The sequence below is a fragment of the Dermochelys coriacea genome, chromosome 20, assembly GCF_009764565.3.
Source record: "Dermochelys coriacea isolate rDerCor1 chromosome 20, rDerCor1.pri.v4, whole genome shotgun sequence".
Classification (NCBI taxonomy): domain Eukaryota; kingdom Metazoa; phylum Chordata; order Testudines; family Dermochelyidae; genus Dermochelys; species Dermochelys coriacea.
In genome coordinates, this window is record NC_050087.2 from 13,172,148 (window position 1) to 13,193,996 (window position 21,849).

General features: G+C 54.5%; 1 protein-coding gene across 14 annotated transcripts in view; it reads left to right on the forward strand.

Annotated features, from left to right (window-relative positions):
• HDAC7 (histone deacetylase 7) overlaps positions 1-14,083 on the forward strand; it is a 247,300-nt gene extending 233,217 nt beyond the window's left edge. For all 14 annotated transcript variants that reach the window (XM_038378921.2, XM_043506270.1, XM_043506267.1 and 11 more), the window contains 9 exons: positions 190-245; positions 2,496-2,583; positions 3,770-3,889; positions 6,458-6,555; positions 8,435-8,553; positions 9,160-9,293; positions 10,357-10,441; positions 10,941-11,079; positions 11,702-14,083. In XM_038378921.2, the coding sequence (XP_038234849.1) occupies positions 190-245; positions 2,496-2,583; positions 3,770-3,889; positions 6,458-6,555; positions 8,435-8,553; positions 9,160-9,293; positions 10,357-10,441; positions 10,941-11,079; positions 11,702-11,747 (885 nt within the window). In that variant the 3' untranslated portion in view covers positions 11,748-14,083. The remainder of the gene's footprint in view (positions 1-189; positions 246-2,495; positions 2,584-3,769; positions 3,890-6,457; positions 6,556-8,434; positions 8,554-9,159; positions 9,294-10,356; positions 10,442-10,940; positions 11,080-11,701) is intronic.
• The last annotated feature ends 7,766 nt before the right edge of the window (positions 14,084-21,849 follow it).

Genomic DNA, 21,849 nt, shown 5'->3' on the forward strand with positions numbered 1-21,849 from the left:
CAGGCACTTCTGTGTGTGGGTGAGAGGGACACCTCGGGGTCCTCCAGACTGCATTGGGGTTGGACAAAGCACCCCCTGACACCCTCAGGGCAAGCCTGGCCTGTGCACCGGGGGTGGGGTGGGGGGGAAGAGGGAAGGAAGAGGTGGACAATAACGGCCCCACAATCACGTTCTTTGTCTTACCTCCAGAACGGTTTTGCTGTGGTGCGACCCCCAGGACACCATGCAGACCCTTCCACAGCCATGTAAGAGCCATCATCTGCCTCCTGACCCTGTCTGCTTCCTGCCCGAGGAATCTGGGCCAAACCAGCTCATTGCCAGGCTCCTCTCACCAGGAGTAGGCTGGAAAGGACACGGATCCCATGTGTTGTAGTAGCTAGTCATACAGGGCAGGAGCAGCTCAGGCTGGGAGTCCCTGCTGAGCTACCAGCCTCCAACCTTGGCTCCCCATTGTGTAGAGTGGGACTGACAGGCAGTGTCTGGGCAGGCGGGAGGGGAGAACCCACCCCAAGGAGGCAGTGAGGGGAGGGGAAAGCCACCCCACCGAGAGGGCAGTGGTTGGAGGGAGGGGAGGGGAGAACCAGGGCTGGCTCCAGACACCAGCGTTCCAAGCAGGTGTGTGGGGTGGCAGTTAGTTAGAAAGGGGGCGGCAGTTAGTTAGAAGGGGGCAGCAGTTAGTTGGAAGAGGGCAGCAGTTAGTTAGAAGGGGGCGGCAGTTAGTTAGAAGCGGATGTTAGTTGTTAGAAGGGGGCGGCAGTTAGTTGGAAGAGGGCAGCAGTTAGTTAGAAGGGGGCGGCGGTTAGTTAGAAGGGGGCGGCAGTTAGAAGGGGGCAGCAGTTAGTTAGAAGGGGGCGGCAGTTGTTAGAAAGGGGTGGCAGTTAGAAGGGGGCAGCAGTTAGTTAGAAGGGGGCGGCAGTTGTTAGAAAGGGGTAGCAGTTAGAAGGGGGCGGCGGTTAGTTAGAAGGGGGCAGCAGTTAGTTAGAAGGGGACGTTAGTTGTTAGAAAGGGGCAGTTAGTTAGAAAGGGGCGGCAGTTAGAAGGGGGCGGCGGTTAGTTAGAAGGGGGCGGCAGTTAGTTAGAAGGGGGCGGCAGTTGTTAGAAAGGGGTGGCAGTTAGAAGGGGTGGCAGTTAGAAGGGGGCAGCAGTTAGTTAGAAGGGGGCGGCAGTTGTTAGAAAGGGGTGGCAGTTAGAAGGGGGCGGCGGTTAGTTAGAAGGGGGCAGCAGTTAGTTAGAAGGGGGCGGCAGTTGTTAGAAAGGGGTGGCAGTTAGAAGGGGGCGGCGGTTAGTTAGAAGGGGGGCAGCAGTTAGTTAGAAGGGGGCGGCAGTTGTTAGAAAGGGGTGGCAGTTAGAAGGGGGCGGCAGTTAGTTAGAAGGGGACGTTAGTTGTTAGAAAGGGGCAGTTAGTTAGAAAGGGGCGGCAGTTAGAAGGGGGCGGCGGTTAGTTAGAAGGGGGCGGCGGTTAGTTAGAAGGGGGCGGCAGTTAGTTAGAAGCGGATGTTAGTTGTTAGAAGGGGGCGGCAGTTAGTTGGAAGAGGGCAGCAGTTAGTTAGAAGGGGGCGGCGGTTAGTTAGAAGGGGGCGGCAGTTGTTAGAAGGGGGCAGCAGTTAGTTGGAAGAGGGCAGCAGTTAGTTAGAAGGGGGCGGCAGTTAGAAGGGGGCAGTTAGTTAGAAGGGGGCGGCAGTTAGTTAGAAGGGGGCGGCGGTTTGTTAGAAGGGGGCAGCAGTTAGTTGGAAGAGGGCAGCAGTTAGTTGGAAGAGGGCAGCAGTTAGTTAGAAGGGGGCGGCAGTTAGTTAGAAGCGGATGTTAGTTGTTAGAAGGGGGCGGCAGTTAGTTGGAAGAGGGCAGCAGTTAGTTGGAAGAGGGCAGCAGTTAGTTAGAAGGGGGCGGCGGTTAGTTAGAAGGGGGCGGCAGTTAGAAGGGGGCAGCAGTTAGTTAGAAGGGGACGTTAGTTGTTAGAAAGGGGCAGTTAGTTAGAAAGGGGCGGCAGTTAGAAGGGGGCAGCAGTTAGTTAGAAGGGGGCGGCGGTTAGTTAGAAGGGGGCGGCGGTTAGTTAGAAGGGGGCGGCAGTTAGTTAGAAGGGGGCGGCGGTTAGTTAGAAGGGGGGGCAGTTGTTAGAAGGGGGCATCAATTAGTTAGAAGGGGGCGGCAGTTGTTAGAAAGTGCCGGCAGTTCCTCCGGCCGTGATGGCAATTCGGCAGCAGCTTCTCCCCTTTGCCGGCTGCGGCAGCAAATCGGCAGCAGCTTCGTCCTTTCACTGCTTGGGGTGGCAAAAACTGTAGAGCCGGCCCTGGGGAGAACCCACCCCTCCCAGAGGGCAGTGGGTGGAGAGGGGAGAACCCACCCTGTCCAGAGGGTGGGGGAGAGGAGAACCCACCCCTTCTGGAGTGGCGGGAGAACCCACAGGCATGGGTAGGGTAGTGGCTGTCTCGGAGGATGCAGTGGCTGCTGGGGAGGGTACCTAGGCACTGACCAGCTCCTCTCTTCCTTCCTTGCAGGGGTTTCTGCTTTTTCAACTCAGTGGCAATCGCTGCTAAGCAGCTGCAGCAGAAGGGGAAGCTGAGCAAGATCCTCATTGTGGACTGGGTGAGTCTCCTCCAGCCCCACTGGCCCCCCGCCTTCTCCCCACTCTGTCCTCTCCTCAGGCTGGAGCTGTTCTCGATGATTCCTCCCACTAGCTAGCTTTGGGCAGCCCAGTCAGCTGTATGTGATGCAACAAGCCACATGTCCCCAGTAATTTGTATGTACTCGGATAGTACAGCGTTGTCCTATCTTCGAAGCCAGTGGCTTTGCAGATGGGGTTGTGGGTTGGGATTGAGGGGCACTGGCAGAGTTGAGTGGGTGGGTTAGGAGGGGGCTGTGGCTCAGGATTGAGGAGCAGAGCTGTGTGAGTGGGTGTGGCAGGATCTCCAGGGTGCAACCTGGAAATAGGGTACCGCTGTGCCCCTTTAACTCTCCAGCCTGAGCTGTCTCACACGTTGCTTTGCTAGTGGCAAGCAGCAAACCCCTTCAGGTGCTGTTATCACTCAGCATAACAGCATGTGGAGCCCCACACCCAGCTAGATTGCATGAATGCTTCCAAAGCCATTCATGAATTACACAGAGAAAGACACCAGCCAATTCCCTCCAGATCCCCAGCCTTACACCCCACACCTGTACCGTCCTGCCCGGGACAGAAGCCTGGCCAGTGTATGTTTATTACCCAGTCCACCCTTCCCTCAATATGCAAAGGACATGCACCAGCCTTTGTAAACTGAGCTGGGATTTCTTAAGCACTTCAAGCAAAATACACTGTTTTAGGTAAAGTATAAAACAGTTTTATTAACTACAGAATGCTAGGTTTTAAGTGATTATAAGTGGCAGGCATAAAAGATCAGAGATTGTTACCAAAGAAAATAAAAGATAAGCAAACAGTCTAAATCTGAAACCTTATTACACTAGGCAGTATTTTTTAGATCAAGCAATTTTCTCACCCCACTGGATGTTACAATTTTTAATACACAAGCCTCTTACTTAAGCCTGGACCAATCTCCTCAGCTGAAGTCTTCGTCTTCTCAGTGTTTTTGATACTTCCAGTGTAAATGGGGGAGGAGAAAGGCCAAAGCATGGTGCTACTGTCCCCTATTTTATACCCTTAGTCCATGTGCCTAGAAGACACTTGGCAGAGGTCTGAGCAGTCTCTGTGCTGCCTGGACTCCTCGGGGCTCCTGGCTCTAGCGCCATCCCATGGACAGAGGGTGAAGAGCTCGCTCACAGCCTCTCTCTCACACAGGATGTTCACCATGGAAACGGCACCCAGCAAGTGTTCTACAAAGACCCGGACATTCTCTACATTTCATTACATCGCCATGATGACGGCAACTTCTTCCCTGGCAGTGGGGCAGCCGATGAGGTGAGAGCATTAGCCTCTGAGCCCCTCCCAGGTTACCTCAGCTCCGCATCCTCTGGGAGACAAGGGGATGGGGACCGCGTGCGAGGGGCAGAGCGTGAGGGTTCCCAGGCAGGAGCGTGGCAGGAGCAGAGCTAGCCAGATGCCCTGTTGAATGGATTCATTCTGACCCCTTTTGCACTCCTTTCTCGTGAGCACTTGTGCATCACGCATGGCTCACATGGACGACTGCCAAGAGCCAGTGGGGCACTCATGTTCCCAGCCAGGTGGAGCCTGACATGTTTGGGGGAGGTCTGGGCTCTAGAGCCAAGAGCCCACACCTGGAGACGAATGGTGGCAAAAGGGATGTTCAGAGAAAATCTCCAGGAACCATCCCAGCCCTGGCGACCCTGTGTGAGGTCAAGGGGCTGAAGGAATGGCAGATCTTTAGCTTAATAGAGAGGGAAGAGTCAACCTAGGCCTGGAAACATGCACACAGGGAGGAGGTTTCTGAGAGCAGGTTGCTCTTTAATCTTGCAGACAAAGGCTGAACGAAATCCAATGGCTGGATTTGCAGCCAGGCAAATTCAGTCTGGAAATAGGGTGCAAATGTTTAAGGGGGGGGCAGTTAGCTATCAAAACAGCTCCCCTAGGGATCAGGAGAGTTCTCCATGGCTTGGAGTCTGGCTGTCGCTTTCTACAAAATCCGTTCTAGTTCAACCAGATGTATTGGGCCAAAGGCAGGACGCCCTCGGTGGATCCATGGGTTGGGAATGCGATGCAGGGGCTCAGACCAGATGGTGATGATGGTCCCTTCTGGTCTTAAACTCTAGGAAATTGGGTGTGCACAGGGTGACCACGGCAGGCCCAGGGGAGCTGGGGTTGGTCCTGTGTAGGGCAGGAAGTTGGGGGAGGTTGGAAGGAGTCCCTGGGGTCACGAGGGGAAGGTCGGGTGGAGACAGGGGCAGGGATCAGGGAAGCTTGGACAAGAGATGGGATGAGGCGAAGTTTAGTGAAGTCTTGGGGTGATTGGGGAAGCTTGGGCAGGGCCACAGGACTCCTGTTGGTTGGGGAAGCTGGGTGAGGTCTTAGCAGGGGAGGCTGGCCAGGGTGAGTGAGGATGAGCAGGGTCTGTACTGCTTTGCCCGCTCGAGAGCATCCACACCTCTCTGCTGTCCTTGGCTGATTTCTGCTTAGCTCCTTTGGTAAGGAATTCCCCTGGTTATCCCCTCCCCCAGGGCTGGGTGCTCTGCAGAGCTTGCCCAAGGCCATCCTGCCCCCAAAGGGCTGTGTGCTCTGCAAAGCCCCCAAGGCCGTGCTGCCCCTGACCGCAGGGCCAGGTGCTCTGCACAGCTCCCCCAAGGATGTAATGCAGCAGCCCACACCCCAGCCGTGTTCTCCCTGCAGTGCCCTCAAGGCGAGCCTGGCTCGGGAAGCAGGGCTGAGGAGGGGGAAAGGCAGAACACGGATACCATCCAGTCCCTTGTCCTTTACAATGTACTTTCGAAGGGGCTTTGTGCTGAGCGGTGAGAGGCAGGTTGAGCTCCCGTGTGGCTCCCGGCCCTTGTCCAGGGGGATGGCAGAGCTGCTGAGGACGGTTTATGATGCTTAGCCAGTAGCTGTGGTTACTAAGCACATTATGAGCATTTTCTCCTCCACATCTTCCTGCCTATGCCAGGCCCACGGTTTCACAGGGCAGCTGCTGATGGTGCTTGGCGCAGGAAATGAGTGTCAGCTCCTTCCTCCAAACACACCCAGCTGTGCAGGACAAGGCCTGTGGGGGCTCCCCGTCTGGCCGAGAACACCATTTCAGCAGCAGACTGCACTGAGATCAACCACTGCCACCATGTCCATCAAGCCCCCCCTCCCCCCCCACTGCCAGCCTCCCCTTGTGCAGCCATCGCACAGGTGCAGAGCAACCCTGACTTGGGCCCCTGTGGCTTCCCCTGCAGGAATCCCACTGGGAATTATTATTTTAGGGATGTCAAGGCCTTGATGCACCGTTCTGACTGCCCAGTCTGAGCTCCAACACCTCCCAGGCCAGAGGTTTTGCACAATGACTCCTGCCCCCAGCCCAGGTCTCACGGTCGAGCCAACCTCAGTTGACAGGCAGTGAGGGACGGACAAATCCCCCACGCCCCTGGGGAACCGATTCCAAGAGTTCATTCTAAATGTCCCGTAGACAGGCTTCGGCTGGTGGCAGGATTCCCCTCCACTTCCTGTCCCAGACCATCTCCAAGCGCTGCTGAGCCCAGATAAAGCAGCTGTCAGGACTCACCCTGGCTTGCAGTGGAGAGTGTGCAGAGCACAGGAGGTGACAGGCCATAGGGAAACACCACAGCTCCTTACTGCACGTCAAGGGCTCTGCTTTGACAATTCCTGTGAGGTGGAGCCACTGTCCTGGGCTGGAGCCTGAGCCCAGGGACAAGCTGTGGACTATCCAGGTCTCCAGTCTGGCACCGCAGGAGCTTGGCACTGGAGCCGATCCTGGCTGGGGAGTGTGTAGCTAAGAGTTTCCCTGGCATGGCACGGCGGGCCCTGCCATTGAACACCATGCCCTCTGCTGCAGCGCTCTTCCTTTCTGTCTTCCAGGTTGGCTCTGGCGCTGGCGAGGGATTTAATATCAATGTGGCTTGGACTGGTGGGCTCGACCCACCCATGGGGGATCCAGAGTACTTGGCGGCTTTCAGGTAGCCTTCCTTTGGGGGGTTCTGTCCCTAGCCGTGCCCCTCCCTGGCTGTCCCCAGCCCTCCTCCAGCCCCTTCTGTCCCCAGCCACGTCCCTCCCTGTCTCTACCCCCACGGCCCCTTCTCCTTCTGTCCCAAGCCATGCCCCTCCCATGACACCCAGTAGCTGACAGCTGGCAGGGGCACCACTGGCTGCTCCCGCAGGGGATGGTTAGTGACTCCCTTGGGAATCCTGCCTCTTGGGAGGACCCTGGTGGCAGCCCAATCAGGGAGGTTTGGGTGGCCCTAAACGGGGCAACCCAGTGCAGGAGTGGGTCTGAAGGGGCAGCCCAAAACAGAACAGGGTTGGAAAGATGCAACCCCATCCATTTGGGAAGATGCACAGATTCCCTGTGTCAGGGGGAGACAACAGGGGACCACCCCTGCTGGAACAACCCGTCCCGCTGCTGGGTCTCCCTGACCCAGCCCAGGGCGTTAAGGAGCTCTGCTGGCTCAGCTAAGCACCAGCCGGGAGTGGCAGGCATTGTGTGAGCCAGCCCAGCTCACACAGCCATGGGCTCACAGCCAGGTGTCGTCCCCTCTGCTCCCACACCTGTGCTTTGCTTTACTCGAAAGGCTCTATAAATAGCTCCCTGTTTACACAGCAATGTGATCTCCACTCACTCCCAGGCCCCCTGGCCTTGCCAGTGCTGGAGCCAGCCCACCCACGGGTCACTCAATACTTCTGGCCAACGTGCTGTCCACAGACCTGCCTAGGTCCTGCCCTGCTTTGTCCAGGACCTCCTCCTTCCCAGAGCCCTAGGGCAGCCATGCCTCCTACGGCAGCAGGGCTGAAAGGGGAAGAGGGTCTGATCCAGCCCCAGAGTCCCTGTTAGCAGCAGCCCCTCTGAGAGGCTGCATTTCCAGGGAGCCCACGGAATATCCTGCCCTTTGAACCAACAGCCTGGTCACTTCCCTTCTGTTCCCCACCTGCCTGCAGCTGAAACTGGACCCTGGCTTCTCTTGCTGTCCCCAGGAGCCTGGCCCTAAGCTCCCAGCTGGGATATGCTGGAGAGGGGCCAGCGGACAGACCCAGGGAATCTGGCCATGCTGGGGCTGCTGCTTTGAATGGACATTGTCTGTGTCTGGGATCCTGTGGTTTGCTCTCTATCCCTGGGGCATGTGCAGTGTCTGGCTGTGCTGTGCATAGTATATGTCTGTCTGTCTCTCTGTGAGAGGCATAGGCACTTTGCGAAGGAGCCATTATTCATGTGGATTTGTGCTCTGGGAGGTACATGCGGGACCCTCAGCCTCCAGTGGAGCCCCATTATTGACAAGGAGGCTGTGCGACCTTCATGCACTATCTAACCTCTTCAATGTCTTTCAGTAGACCTCAGCCTTTTCTTCCCCAAACGCCTCTTCCTTCCCCACCCCCAGCCCTGGCCATATGTTTCTTCACTTCCTTTCCTGGTGCGGATCCCAATTTCTTCCCTCTCCCTTCACCATCAGCGGCAAATGCCCACTCCATTCACAACCCATCTGATAAAATGATCAGCAATAACTAGTTAGCCATGACATATCAAGTGAAATCATTACTCTTCAGAGTGAACACCCCATCTCTGAGTGGGAGGGAGTTCACACCTCCCAGAGCCATTGTTTCAGGTTCTCTGTAGGCTCCAGAAGACGTCACTGCATTGGTACACAGGTTATGTTGAGAAGGCCAGCTTCACTACCCTGAGGGCTAGAAAGCATAGATCCTGCCAAACCAGCACGTCCCAGGGACTCCATCGAGCCTAACAGTTCTGGCCTCTGGCCTGGAGTTTGATACCTGCTCTGAGGTACCTTTTGTGTCCTCAGCCCCAGACCATTGCCCTTGCTGAATGTGTGTTTCCTTCCCTGTCAGAACTGTTGTGATGCCGATCGCCCATGAGTTCTCCCCAGACGTGGTGCTGGTGTCTGCGGGGTTTGACGCAGCCGACGGCCACCTGCCACCGCTGGGAGGCTACAAAGTCTCTGCCAAATGTAAGGAGCTGCAGTTGATGCTCGTGCACTGGCGGGTTAGAAACCAAGCCGGGGCTGGGTCTGCCCGGAACAGGACGGTTCAGGAGCTGCTACGGGAGGCCAGTATGGGAGGAATGTGCTCCCAGTGTGGAAGTGCTCTGAGGAGGGGAGAGCTGCTCCAGGAACTCTCCACATTGCAAAGGCCAGGGCAAGAGGGCGGTTATTGGGGGGTTATTGTAATAGCAACACAGGCCTGTGCTCTGTGTTGCAGCAGCCACCCCCGTTTGCTCCCTGCCACTTTGGCATTAACGAGAGAGTCCTGGACTGAGTGGCTCAGCCCTGCTGGCTGTGTGCTCATTAAGGCCCCCCCAGCAGGATGGGGAAGCCATGGGAGACCTGACCAGCCTTACGTGGCAAGTCAGCCTGTTGCTCCAGTCACTGGCACACATGGTCCCGGGGTTACAGAGTCCCCGAGGCTGATGGTCTGGGCTGGAGTCCAATGCCAGCTGCTTGCTCCTGTCAGCCCTGCTCCTGGTAGCCAGGGCAGTCTGCAAAGCACACGTGTCTGGGCATGATCAGTGCAGCAGGGTGGCTGACAGGCTGCCCCTTTGGCTTCTTCCTCCTTAGGCTTCGGCTACCTGACCCGACAGCTGATGAGTCTGGCAGGAGGAGCCATCGTCCTCGCCCTGGAAGGGGGCCATGACCTCACAGCCATCTGCGATGCCTCAGAGGCCTGCGTGTCCGCCCTGCTGGGCAATGAGGTGAGGCAGTGAGCTGTGGCATGTGCTCCCCCAGCCCCAGTGGGGAGGGCAGCAGACCTGGGAGGCAGCCCGAGTTCCCTGGCCCTGCCCCAGTGGTTGCTGCCCTGTGGAACTGGCAAGAGGCAAGTGAGGCAAAGCCTGGCTGGATCTCATGGAAGTTAGGGGAGGTGCACTCGCCCATAGGCGCTGACTCCATGGGTGCTCTGGGGCTGGAGCACCCATGGGAGAAAATTAGCGGGTGCTCCACACCCACAAGCAGCCAAGCTCCCCCCTCCTTGCCTCCTTCTCCCCCCCTCCCCAAGCACACCGCATCCCCGCTCCTCCCCCTCGCCACCTAACAGCACTTAGGACTTTGCAGGAGGGAGTGGGAGGAGCGAGGATCGAGGCAGGGCAGGGGCGGGGACTTTGGGGAAGGGGGTGGGAAGGGGGCAGGCTGGGATTGGAAAAGGCGGGGTGGGGCGGGAACTTTGGGGAAGCAGTGGAATGGGGGTGGGGCAAGGGCAGTGCAGGGGTGGGAGGAGGTGGGGCGGGGGGAGCCAGGGTCAGGGGGGTTCGAGCACCCACCAGCAGAGGGGAAGTTGGCGCCTATGCGTAACTCGCTCAGCTCCTGTCCGCTGGACACTGCCACACAGCAGGGTACCCTCTTTGCCCAAGCACACCATCCTCTGCAGGGGCCTGCTGTCTTCTGCAGCACTGGGGGGCCCATGTGGGGGCAGGACAAGGCTGATCTGTTATGACAGGCCCTGTGGTCCCACCAGTCTGCTCCTCTTCCACCTCCCTGAAGCAGGACACACTGTCCAGTATTCCTAGAGCCAGCCTGGTGCCTGTCTGACAGGCTGGCCCCAAGTGTCCCAGATTCTCCATGTAGGGCAGCAGGGCATGGCTTTGACCCCGGCCAGCCCCTCAGCCCACTGTGCCATCGGAGGGCTGGCCAAAGGTTGCAATGTGTTCCGGCTGCGCTGCCCCCCTGGGCTGAGGGGGGGGATTGCACAACTCTCTGCACTGAGCTCCCCTCCAGGCCGGAAGCAGCGCTAACGGGCCTGGCTGGCGTTTGTCCCTGCAGCTGGATCCCCTCCCAGAGGAGAGCATGAGGCAGAAGCCGAACCCCAATGCCGTGCGCTCCTTGGAAGCAGTGATCCGGGTCCAGAGTGAGTGTCCCTGGGAGGAGCTGACTCCAGGGGGGCCAGAAAAGGGATATGGGAGGGATCAGCATCCAAGGCCCAGACCCCAGTCACACCGCCACGCCAGAGCAGGCTCCATCACTGGTACTCAGCACCCGCCTCAGCTGAGGCTCGAGAGCATGGTGGGACTGCTGGAGCTTCCAGCACCCTGGCTGTATGGCTGCTTCATGCCTGGAGCTAGCGGTGGGGGTGCAGCCCCAGCGCTAGAGGGCGCACGAGGGTCTCGTTTCCCTCCCAGAGAAGGCTGAGCCATGCCACTCAACCTAGGGAGCTTGGGAAGGCCCCCAGCGCAGGAAAACCCAGACAGCCAGAGGCTGGGAAAAGCTAGGCCAGCCTCCCCCTTCTTCTCTGTGAGCAGCAAGCCCTCCGCCCCTCCTCCTCCTCTCCTCTGAGCGGGAAGATCCCTCCCTCTTCCTCCCCCGCTCTGAGCGTGGGGAGGCCCCCCTAAGCCCTGCCTCTCTTTCAGGTAAATACTGGGGCGCCGTGCAGCGCTTTGCCTCCAAGGTGAGCTGCTCGTTCCTGGAGGCACAGCACCATGACCCAGAGGAGGTGGAGACGGTGACGGCCTTGGCCTCCTTGTCGGTGGCGGTGATGGTGGAGAAGAGGTGATGGTGCCATTCCCTGTAGCCCTGGGGTCACCCGGAACCCAGCACGGCTGTCTGGCCCTGAGCCTCTTGGCACCATGGCTCCGGTGTGCTGTCAGCCAGGGACCAGTGCATGGGCGAGCTGTGCACACCTCTCGGGCCTCCAGGCAGACGCTGGCTTTCTGAGAGGAGTCGAGGGGGGTGTCACAACCCACCTTCACCACCAGCCCCCAAACCTCTAACCAGCAACCCCCTGAGCCCAGCCTGCACCAGCTCTGTGAGTGCAGCACAAACTGCCCTCACGGGGCACTAGGGTAGTGCCTGGGGATTCCCACATCTTAAGGTCTACCCCATGGGGTTGTAGGGCACCCACTAGGGCAAGATCAGTCCAAGGGCATTCAGTGCCCAGGGCTTACAACTGCAGTACCACGTTTGCAAGTGCACCCCCACGAGTAGGGGATGGCGGGGGGAGCAGCCCCCCTCTGGCCATGGTGTGTGGGGAATTCCAACGGTTCTCCTGGGAGACGGCGGGGGGAGAAGCCTCCATCTGGGCATGGTATATAAGGAATTCCACCTGCTTCCCAGAGGGTTGGCGGGGGAACAGGCCCCCTCTGACCTTGCTGGCTGATTTCCTCTACTGTAGGCCACAGGATGAGCCGATGGAGGAAGAGGAACCCATGAATCAGTGATGAGCGGTGCTGGTTTCTGAGTCGCCAGTGGCAGGAAGGAGTCTGGACTCTCCCTAGCCAGTGACTCGCTCTCGACTCTTGGCTCCCTGTTTGCCACATTGTCCTCTCTCCCCAAGTCACACCCCTGGAACGGACTGGCCCTCCAGCTGCGGCATCTGCAGGTCACCCACAAAGGAGCCCACTGCTGTCTGGGAATCACCCTCCTGCTTGGGATCAGCCGAGGATCAGGAACTCCCTCTCCAAGGATCTACCCTGCAGTGTTTGGCAAAGTGCCTTCCACCTGCTCTTCCCTCAAGGCCTTCCAGGGGTGTAAAGGGCCAACGGGGTGTGAGAAGGCCTCTGCCCTGCCTGCTTGGTGGAGAGCTGCTTTTCTCCAAGGGCTCGTCCCGGTGGCAGTGGGGAACTGGACAGGTGTTGGGATGGACAGTGGTGGCTGACGTGCAGTTCAGAGCCAACCTCAGGATTGTGCCCCTTCTCCAGACAGCCAAAGGTTCCTACAGGGACCCCCCACGCTGCATGCTTCTGGGAGGGGGGACGGAACATTCTTTGTACCATTGTCTGGGAGCGATCAGAGCCTCCTGCCAGGCACGAGGTGGGAGTTAGGGGTCATGATGACTTGGGGCTTGAGCCCGTTGTGAATGAAAAGAGGTTAGAGGATGGTTGACGACATGCAAATCACAGGGAAGCCCTGGACTCCAGTGTCCCATGTGCCCAGAACTGCAAGCCTGGGACCTGGTCACCTTAACCACTAACCAGAGCGTGAGCCCTCGGGGACTGGGCCCCTCTGATTTGCACTATCTGCAGATTACACGTGCTAATGTGCACCTGACATACCCTTCTTTCCGTGGGACTTTGGGGAACAAACTCCTCTGCAGATGGACGTTCACAAGGTGATCTGAGTCCTGGAACAACCAGCCAGGCCAGTGACCTGAGGATCTATGTCTAACGGGGCCCTTTGTCCTGCTCCGGGGGGGGGGGCTTCTTCCAGAGTAGCCATTGAGGGCTCTCCCAGTGTCCTTCAGACAGCCCTCACTAGGGAGCCTGCCCTCGCCCCCAGCCCAGCTGCCGAGGAGAACCAGGGCAACTCTGGGCTCACACCAATCACCACGGGGCTGAGCGCTGCTCAGTGCTCAGCTGGCCCAGGGTGCACACGTCAGAAACACGCCAGAGAGCCCCCAGGATTCAGCTAGAGCCTCTCTGAAGTGAGCAGAAACCCCAGCCCAGTTCCTGCTCCCCGAGAAGTTGCATGTGCTGTGCAGACCCTGCCCAAGCTCAGGACCCCATCATCCAAGGTGCTGCACAGACACCCCTCCACCCCCGACATCGAGGCCCTGTAAGCCTGGTGCCGCACAGACCCCAGCCAAGATCAGGGCCCAGTCGTGCTAGCTGCTGCACAGACCCCAACCAAGATCAAAGTCTTTTCAAGCCAGGTGCTGCGCAGACCCCAGCTGAGACTGGGGCCCTGTCAAGCCAGCACTACACAGGCACACAGTGACTGACCGTTCCTTTCTTCAACTTTAGGATCTGGGCTGATCTTGCAAAGAGTTTCCCCCCTCCCTGGGTAGACCACATGGGTTCACACACACGCCCTTTAGCCTTGGCTCCTTCCACCCACACAGCTGGAGGAGACCAGTGGTTCTGCACCCCAGAAATGGCATTGGAGAGCCTGTGGCCTCCAGAATTGGCAGCTTTTACAACCCCCACCTGACCCCGGCTTCACTGTTTGTATCATCTCACAGCGACACGAAAGAGCTAAAAACATTCCCCCCCACCCTTAAACAGATTTTGCAGAGGAACAGAGTTGGGCCAGCTGGCAGCAGTTTTCTGGGAGAAGAGCAGGCCCCCCCAAAGCACCAGCTTCAGCTTGTGCTACAAGCCCACACCTGGGTTAATCTCACTCCAGCTGACTCCTCATGTCCAGTCTTCTAGTGTAATGGGAGCGAGCCCTCACCATTTCTTTAGAGAGGGGCCTGGCCCAGAAGCTGATGTGACATGCAGCAATGGGAGCAGTTGGGCCCATTATCTGGGGCCTGTGTGATGGCCACAAGCACTTGCTGGGGGGGCGTGCCCCTTGGCTGAACTGAGTGTCTCCTTGGTCCATGCCAATGTCCAAAACAGAAGCAGACAGGAAGTGTGGAGACATGCATTTCAGTGAGACCGGTGGGGCAGACCGCAGAGCCTGGGATACCTGGCCAGGCTCTGGAGGTGTGGGCTAGGCACACAGGGCTGGGTGTCTGGCGAGGTGCCGTCTGCAGGGAGAGGGACAAGTCTGTTTGTAAAAATACAAAAAAGAGGAAAAAAGACCTTGGAAGAATAAATATTTCTTTGCCTTTGAACTGCACAAGCTGTGTGCGGGGATATGGCTGTATCGCCGACCTGGGGCTCAGACACACAGGACACAGCTCAGACTGTGCCATAGCCTGCATCATCCACGTGCTCCCCTGGATGTGGCTTCCCCGCCAGAGCCCAATGGACATGTTCCCTCCAGAGCCCAACGCTCCTGTGGTCTGTTGTCTGCCCAGTGCTCCATGGACACATTGCCCCCAGAGCCCAATGCTCCTGTGGTCTGTTGTCCCTTCTCCAGTGCTCCATTGATACATTCCCCCTAGAGCCTAATGCCCCTGTGGGTCTGTTGTCCCCTCCAGAGGCCAATGCCCCGTGGGTCTGTTGTCCACTGTAGAGTCCAGTGCCCCATGGGTGTGTTTCCCCCCCAGAGACTGGCTGCCTTCTGGAAGAGATGATAGCCAGCCATGTTACTGGGATCAGTGCATGTGGGCCTGGGTGAAGTTCTCTGGCCTGTGCTGGCCAGGAGGTCAGAAGAACTGAGCTTCTGAGCTTAAGCTCTAGGAAATACAGCTCCTTGGAGAAGGGTTGCTGCCCTCTTTGGGCCTGGCTTTTGTGATACCTTCTGGTCTGGGAGCATATATAGGGTTGCCAGGTCTCTGGTTTTCAACCAGAACCCCTGGTTGAAAAGGGTCCCTGAAGGCTCTAGTCAGCACCGCTGACCGGACTTTTAAAAGTCTGATCAGCGGTGCTGCAGATCTAAGGCAAGCTAGTCCCTACCTGTCCTGGCACCGCACTGTGCCGTGTCCCGGAAGCAACCAGGTACAGCTCCTTGAGGGGGGAGGGCATTCATCCCCTCCCACACCCCAACCCACTGCCTTAACCCGCAGCCCCCTCCCGCACCTTCAACCCCCTGCCCCAGCCTAGTGAAAGTGAGTGAGGGTGGGAAATGTAGTGAGCAGGGATGGGGCCTCAGGGAATGGGCAGGGCTAGGGTTGTGTTTTGGTTTTGTGTGGTTAGAAAGTTAGCAACCCTAAGCAAGGCCCGTGTTACGGTGCTGCTCAGATGTGGGTTCAAATCCTGGCTCTGCAAGTGGCAGCCAGCAGGCTCTGGTCCTGCCAGGATCCAGGGTGCTCAGCAGCAGCTGCTGCCCCAAAAAATGAGGTTGGAGACAAAACAATGAGATCCCTCCTCCCCCCACCTCTGGAACAATTATTGCTGACACCCCTCATCCCATCCAGTCTCCCCTGTCTGATCTCCCCAAAATATCAACCATCTGCACAGGGCTCTCTCTCCCCCTCCCAGTAGCTCTCCGCCTTAACTCTCACTTTCTGCAATGAACAGGTAGTGCCCCCCAGCTCACAGGCCTCCCTGCTCACTCACAGGGTGCTCCTTCTCAATCATAACCCCTCCCAGGGGCCTCCTGGTGGTCTCAAGCTGGCCTCCCCGTCTCCGCTCTGCCTTGACTCCCCATGGGACTGCGGCGGGGTTTGGCACTGGTGGTGATGCTGCCCTGGCACCTTTAGAGGCCAAAGCTCTCCGGTCCCAAAGGCAGCCTGGGAGCATGGGCAGGTCTCAGCTCAGCTCTGCCCTTTCAATGGGGGAGGCGCCCCTTGAGGGGCTGGAGGCTGCCAGATCTGCAAGCCCCTTGCCGGGGGTCTCCACTGCCTTGGCTTAGCAAAGGAAGGGCCTCCGCCATGCTGCTGCCCCGCAGTGTCGCTGCGGCCTTGACTAGCAAAAGCTGCAGTTGTCCTGGGCCCTGTGCTTTGAGGTTTGCAAGCTAACAAAAGGCCCACTCAGCCTGTTACATAAAATAGCTGCTGAAAGTCAGCAGAAGCAGGCGCCCACTGACCCGGCCCAGACAGGACTGTTGGAGTGAACTGCGCGGTGCAGAGGGGGCTGCAAGGCTCTTGGTTAAACTACTGTTGGCATGGCAACGAGCTAAACCTGGAAGTGGGAAGGAATGTTTATAATTGGATTCACCACAATGTGCTTTAATTGGTGACTGTTAATGAGCTGAGGCAGCCGCACCTTCATGGACAGCGTTGGGGGGGATGGGGGCTGTCAAGCAATGGAAGCAAGGAGATGGTTGGTCTGGAAGGCACCAGCTTTACCAGCATAGCTGCTGCTCCTGCTAACTGGGACTGGGACTCCAGGAGAGAGAGGGACCTGAGATGGCCTCATTACAAGAGCAGGACAGATAATGGATTTTTTGGTTCACTGGCAATTCCAAACAAAAACCAAAAACCAACGTTCATTGCAGGTTGAATTGAAAATCACTTTTTTCAAAAAATTTTGAAGTCAAAAATCCAAACTCAGTGCCAAACAAAACCCGGAGTGAATGATTTGAGTTCTAAGGGAGCACAAATTGAACAAGCATCAAAATGTGGTGCAGTTGTGAAAAAGGCGAATATCATTGTGGGGGCTATTAACAGGAGCGTCGAATGTCAGAGACAGAAGCTAATTGTCCCACTATGCTCAGCACTGGTGAGGCCTCAGCTGAGTGCTGTGTCCGGTTCTGGGTGCTGCACTTTAAGAACAAGGTGGGCAAACTGGAGAAGGTTCAGAGGAGCGCCACAAAAATGATCAAAAGAAAAGGAGTACTTGTGGCACCTTAGAGACTAACAAATTTATATGAGATAAGCTTTCGTGAAGTGAGCTGTAGCCCACGAAAGCTTATGCTCAAATAAATTTGTTAGTCTCTAAGGTGCCACAAGTACTCCTTTTCTTTTTTGTGAATACAGACTAACACGGCTGCTACTCTGAAACCTGTTAAAAATGATCAAAGGTTTAAAAAACCTGACCTCTGAGGCAAGGTTAAAAAAAGGAATATTTACTCTTGAGAAAAGAAGACTGAGGGGGGAATCTGATTTCAGTCTTCAAATATGTTATGGCTATTATAAAGAGGACTATAATCAATTGTTCTACATATCCACTGAAGGTAAGACAAGAAATAATGGGCTTGACTTCCCCCGAGCTAGCGCCAAAGCTGGTGGAAGCTCAGTGTTGCTGCCGGCCAAAGGCCAGCGGGCTGATGCTGGGGGCGGCCCGATGCTGGGGGTGGCCGACTCGAGCAGGTACTGACACTAGCCAGTGACCTGGCGCTCAGGTCAGTCAATAGTCCAGCGCTAGGGCTGATGCTGAAGCTGGCTGGCAGCCCAGCACTGGGGATGGCTAGCGGCCCGGTGCTGGGACAGGCACTGGGGGTGGCCCGGGATAGTTCGGCTCGGGGTCCTCTGCCCGCAGGGGGTCAGGGGTGGGCGCTCAGGGTTCCAGTGGATGGAGAGTGGGCGGCCACTCAGGACTCCTGCAGACAGGGGGCAGTAGGGGCAGGGCTGAGTGGCTAGCCTTCCCAAAGTGGGGGCTCACACACCTCCCGTGATCTGCAGCAAGGGAGATTTAGATATTAGGAAAAGCTTTCTAATTATAAGGCTAGTTAAACTCTGGAATACGCTTCCAACGGATATTGTGGAATCCCCATCACTGGAGGTTTTTCAGAAAAGTCTGGTCAAACACCGGTCAGGGATGGTCTAATGTAACACCGACAGACCCTGGTTGTCTGCAGTCAGGATTGAAACTGGGACCTCTACAGCTAAATGCATGAGCCTCACATGGCTCTTAGCTAAGGCTGTAGAGCAGACTCATTAATCTCTAAGTGGTCTCGGTGCCACTAGATGGGACAGAGCACCACAGCAAGGAGGTATGTGGGTTACACGAGCACAAGGACGCCTGAATCATATAATATTAGGGTTGGAAGAGACCTCAGGAGGTCATCTAGTCCAATCCCCTGCTCAAAGCAGGACCAACACCAACTAAATCATCCCAGTCAAGGTTTTGTCAAACCGGGCCTTAAAAACCTCTAAGGATGGAGATTCCACCACCTCCCTAGGTAACGCATTCCAGTGCTTCATCCCCTCCTAGTGAAATAGTGGTTCCTAATATCCAACCTAGACCTCCCTTACTGCAACTTGAGACCATTGCTTCTTGTTCTGTCATCTGCCACTACTGAAAACAGCCTAGCTCCATCCTCTTTGGAACCCCATTGGCCTACTGGGCTATATTAATAGGAGCATTGATGACTTGTCAAGGTTCTGTTCCAGCCCTGCATTTCTATGATTATGGATTGCCACTGTGGCTGTCACTGAGCCAGGGAAAGGCAATGAGAATGACTCTACAGCCTGGTGGTAAGGGTGATTGCCTAGGATGTGGGAGACCACAATGCTCCAATGACTATGCAATTATTTATATAATGTGGACAGCTCCAACAGGCGAGCCTGAGAAAGTGCCTTGTTAGAATGTCTACAACCCATTGAATATGGCACTTTCTGCTAATGTGAGACACTCAAGTTCAAATCCCTGCTCCATGTCTGACAAAGGGGAACTGAACCTTGGTCTTCCCCATCCCATGTGAGTACCTTACCACTGTGGTAAAGCTTAGAAGTGCAGTGGCAACACCATCTGTTCCAGCTATGTTGTGAATCTAGTCCCCTTTCCTTTGCTTTAGTCAAAAATGCCTGAAATTGAAGCAAAAATTTTACAGTTGGGTTGAAACAAAATGTACCTTTTTGACATTACCAGAATGAGTCTTTTTTTTCTTTTTTCTTTTCTTTATTTTTTTGGTTCAGTCAAAACTATTTTGCAACCTTGACAAGAATTTTGCAGTTTTTGGCAAATAAACTATTTGCTAGAAATTTTTTGCCCAGCTCTAATTGCTGTCTCCCGTGTCTTTGGCTAAATCCTGAGATGTGAGATTTACATTTCTTGCTGTCACCCCCTCGCCATCATGTGTCATTTCCTTTCCTCTCAGTTTGACTCCTCTTTTCTCTTTCTCACCTTTTACCTTCTGTGTAACAAGTCTGGCTGAGCCACCGAGACAAGCCCACCTTTCTGAGCAGAGAAGCAGCAACAAGCAATGCCTTGAATAGCTCAATGCCGGTCCAAATTTGCCAGGTCTCACAGTGGCTGATCCCACACTATCCTGTGCCTCTCTTTCTCCAGCAGTGAGGCTGCAAGTGAGAGTCAGCACAAGGGAGAGAAGCTGCATGGTCTATCTTTGCTGTTCTTTCTCTCCCCATTCATGTGTGACTGTCTTGTTTTGTTTTAAAGGAAACAGGATGAGATTTCACCAGCAGCAACAACAGCTCCAGACCATGCTAAACTAACCCCACCCCACCCCCCGCCCCAAGCATAGTTAATACCATCTTTAAGGCAATCGAAAAGACAGCATGGAGTGTTGATGTAGCTGTGTTGGTCCCAGGACATTAGAGAGACAAGCTTGGGGAGGTAATATCTTTCATTAGACCAACTGCTGTTAGACAAGCTTTTAAACTACACAGCACACTTCTTGGGTCCGGGAAAGGTACTCAGTGGGCTTGTTTACACTTAAAACACTGCAGCTGTGCTGCTGGAGCACCTCAGCGAAGATGCTATTTTCACCTATGGGAGGGCTTCTCTAGCTAGCGCTGTCTATACCTGGGGTTAGATGCGTTTATCTGCATTACTCGGGAAGTGGATTTTTCACACTCCTGAACTACGTAGTTATACTGAGCTAATTTCCAAGGCCTGGTCTACACTACAGAGTTAGGTCGACACAAGGCAGTTTATGGCGCCCTAACTATGTAAGTGTCTACACTAAAATTTTGCTCCCGCTGGCATAACTGCCCCGCTATACTGACTGAATAACTCCATCTCCACAAGAGGCGGAGGGTCCAGTTATGTCTACACTAGAGACATTACAGTGGCACAGGTGTACCAATACAGCTATGCCACTGTAAGATCTTTCATGTAGCCACTCTGTGCCGATAGGCGAGAGCGCTCCTGTCGACTTAATTACACCTCTCCCAACAAGCAGTGGTAGCTATGCCGGAGAGAGAAGTTCTCCTGCTGACATAACGCTGTGCCCGCTGCCACTTATGCTGCTGAAATTTATGTTGCTCAGGCAGGTTTTTTTCACACCCCTGAGTAACACTAGTTTTGCTGACATAAGTGGTAGTGTAGACATGGCCTCAATGTCTATGTAATTAGGTCGATGCAGCATTAGTATAGACATTGCTTATATCAAATGTTACTGGCTTTCAGAAGCCATCCCACAATGGCCCATGCGACAGTACAACAACACAAGCGCTCCTGCTGAGGGTGCGCACTGCTGACACAAGGAGCAAAATGTAGACATGCACAATCAATGTAATTACTGCCGTGTCTGTATGGGAACCTAAGTTAGGTTGACTTAATTGTGTCGTGTAGACATTCCCCTAATGTAGGACAGGCCAGAGTGTTATAGCTAAATACTAGATAGAATGAATTGTGAGCATAAGTAGTTAACACATATTTCAAGGGACTATTCAAGGTGAAGTGGCCCTTTAACACCCTTCCAGTCATAACAGGAGAAAGAGGGGGGAAAAAACTGGCAGGGGGTTGTTAGTAGGTTATAGATTCTTGTAATAATCAAGTATCTCTATTCAGTTCATGACTTTTTTGTGTCTAGCAAAGTTATGAATTTAAGCTCCCAAGCTTGTCTTTTGAAGGTGTTGTGCTGGTTTCCTTTGAGAATGAGGGCTGAGAGGTCAAATATGGAGTGATCTCTTTGTGAAAAGTGTTCACCCACAGGTAGTAATGTGTTTATGTCTTTTATCATTTTTTCTGTGTGAATTCATTTGAGAGCATTGTGATTGTCTCATTTCACCCACATAGTTATTATCGGGGCATTTACTGCATAAAAATGGGGTACACCACATGTTGCAGTAGGCATGTGTAGGACTGATGGATCTTACAAGGTGTATTCATAGATACTAAGGTAAGAAGGGACCATTTTGATCATCTAGTCTGACCTCCTGCACAACGCAGGCCACAGAATCTTACCCACCCACTCCTACGAAAAACCTCACCTATGTCTGAGCTATTGAAGTCCTCAAATCGTGGTTTAAAGACTTCAAGGAGCAGAGAATCCTCTCTCAAGTGACCCGTGCCCCATGCTACAGAGGAAGGCAAAAAACCTCCAAGGCCTCTCCAATCTGCCCTGGAGGAAAATTCCTTCCCGACCCCAAATATGGTGATCAGCTAAACCCTGAGCATATGGGCAAGATTCACCAGCCAGATACTACAGAAAATTCTTTCCTAGGTAACTCAGATCCCATCCATCTAATATCCCCATCTCAGGGGATTAGTCCTATTTACCCTGAATATTTAAAGATCAATTACTTACCAAAATCACATTATCCCATCATACCATCTCCTCCATAAACTATTGAGTAGAATCTTAAAACCAGATAGATCTTTTGTCTCCACTGCTTCCCTTGGAAGGCTATTCCAAAACTTCACTCCTCTGATGGTTAGAAACCTTCATCTAATTTCAAGTCTAAAACTTCCTGGTGGCCAGTTTATACCCATTTGTTCTTGTGTCCACATTGGTGCTGAGCTTAAATAATTCCTCTCCCTCTCCTGTATTTATCCCTCTGACATATTGCAGGACACGGGGGTGTTGATCATTCTAGTAGTAGAGATATGTCTGCAAGTTTTGCCTCTGTTGTTCTGGCAGGGTCTGGTGTCGCTTTGAGTTGGAGTCCTGGTCTAAAAGATTGCCAAATAGGCATTTTTCCCTTTAAAAAGCTCTGGCCAGTCAAAGAGAAAGGGAAAACTATCTTGTCAAAATAGAAAATTTGCTTAATACTTTACATTTTAAAAGTTTTAACTATTTTTCTGTCTGTAATAATAATAAAATAATAATAACAACAATAATTGTTGTTATAAGAATTTTAAAAAGTTTTTTCCCCCTTTGGATTAATATTTCTAGATATTCTAAGTAATATGGTATAGTGCTTTT